This window comes from Myotis davidii, unplaced genomic scaffold, assembly GCF_000327345.1.
Source record: "Myotis davidii unplaced genomic scaffold, ASM32734v1 scaffold324, whole genome shotgun sequence".
In the NCBI taxonomy this organism is placed as follows: Eukaryota; Metazoa; Chordata; class Mammalia; order Chiroptera; family Vespertilionidae; genus Myotis; species Myotis davidii.
Window position 1 is genome coordinate 450,488 of NW_006295053.1, and position 1,939 is coordinate 452,426.

Consider the following 1,939-nt stretch of genomic DNA (forward strand, 5'->3'; position numbering starts at 1 on the left):
TCACCCTCCGCTCCTGCCTGCCGCCTCGGGGGGGCCCTCGGCCTGCGCCCCGCACCTGAGGCCCGACTGTGACCCTGGCCAGCCCTGAGGAAGGCAGAACCACGAGCCTATGGGGCAACGGCTCTGGCCAGATAAGGGAAGAGGCTCGAATCTACTTGGGATCCACTTGGGCTGGGAGCACCCTCGCCCTCTAGCTCCGGGAGGCCGAGGTGTCACCTCACATGCCTATTCTCCACCTGGCGCCGCCTGTGTGCCCACAAGGACTGCATCCGGGCCCCGTGGGAACGCACGGTGCAATCCATTAGCAATATCTGCCAAGAATTCCGGAGACCGCCCTAGCCCGTTTGGCTCAGTGGATAGAGCATCGGCCTGTGAAAGGTCCCAGGTTCGATTCTGGTCAAGGGCACATGCCCAGGTTGCGGGCTTGATCCTCAGTGTGGGGCGTGCAGGAGGCAGCCGATCAGTGATTCTCTCTCATCATGGATGTTTCTCTCTCTCTCTCTCTCTCGCTCTTCCTCTCTGAAATCAATAAAAATATATCAAAAAGAAAAAAAAAAGAATTCCCAAGACAGAGCAGTAGTCCATCATGCTATTTCCCCCTCCCCCTTCTGTGGCATCATTGTTTTTAGCTCCTGGGTTTCTGGAAAAGCTGCCCAGGGGGAAGCAGTGTTCTTGTCCTGGGCGGACATGGCCCTCCGGCCGGGTGCTGAGCCCTGGCGACGTGTGCGTGAAGACCTCAGCCGCCAGGCCTGACTCACCCGGGGGAAGTTCCCGCCGTTCTGGTGCCGGGCAGGGTCGTGTTGCACTCGGTCCAGCATGAGATAGAGCGAGAAGACGGCCACGCAGAAGACCGCGGCCCCACACACCGTCACCTGCTTCTTCAGCTTCATCCTGGCCGCCGCACACACCTGGCAGGAGGGCACCGTATTCAGCTCCATCAGCCAAACCCCCGTTTTGGGGATCTTTCCACCAAACGCCCCAAGGGGATCCCAAGAGCTGCTCCCCAGGAACCTCTATTTGCCCGACTCCCCAGAACAGCGAGCTCCGGAGCAGCAAGTCCCAGCGCCCGCCCGGTGTGGGTCCTCACCCCGCGGGGACCCTACTCTCTGAGGCTGGTCTTGCCTCCTCCTCCTCCTTCTCCTCGGGGAGAGCAGATGTCTCCCCCGAGGCGGATGCTATAAAAAACACGCGAGCCCAAACCGATTTGGCTCGGTGGATAGAGCCTTGGCCTGCGGACTGAAGGGTCCCAGGTTCGATTCCGGTCAAGGGCATGTGCCTGGGTTGCGGGCACATCCCCAGTGGGAGATGTGCAGGAGGCGGCTGATCGATGTTTCTCTCTCATCGATGTTTCTAACTCTCTCTCTCCCTTCCTCTCTGTAAAAAAATCAATAAAATATATTTTTAAAAAAACACACACACACGCGAGATAACAAACTTCCCCGCTCTGACTCCAGAGGTCACCACACACCCTCCTGATGGAACCAGCCCCCCAAGAGCTGATCCAGGAAGACACAGCGGGCACAGCAGGTGGGCGTCCTGGCTCCTGGACCACGTGGTTCTAGTTCCAGAGGAATCAACAGCTATTTTGATTTAAAGACCCACAGAGACTCACAGGAAAGCCTTCCTCCCTGCCCTCGGGGACCAGGCTGGCACTCGGCGGGCACGGCTCTGCTCCCATTAGGAAATACAGAACGGATTGAAAAAAACGAGCAGCTGATGCCACTCACACAGACCGAGTCCTCCGTGCCTTCCCCGCTAGTCCCGATGCCGCAGGAGGTAACTTAAACCCTCCGTTTGGACAGCATTTGGGGGACCCCCCCGGGAAGCCAGCAGTGATCGCTGCTGAAGGGGTCCCCTGGGTAGGGAGGGGACAGGCCGGACAGGAAGGTAACTTCGGGCCCGCGGGCCCCCACTTGCCTGCTCCGCGGAGAGAGGCCGC

At 59.4% G+C, this 1,939-nt stretch overlaps 1 protein-coding gene across 1 annotated transcript in view; it reads right to left on the reverse strand.

Moving 5' to 3' along the window:
• Positions 1 to 1,933, reverse strand: part of MAN2A2 (mannosidase alpha class 2A member 2) — a 53,939-nt gene extending 52,006 nt beyond the window's left edge. Inside the window, 2 exon segments of the mRNA XM_006769602.2 lie at positions 759 to 908; positions 1,918 to 1,933. Of these exon segments, the coding sequence (XP_006769665.1) occupies positions 759 to 890 (132 nt within the window). The 5' untranslated portion in view covers positions 891 to 908; positions 1,918 to 1,933.
• Positions 1,934 to 1,939: the final 6 nt, after the last annotated feature.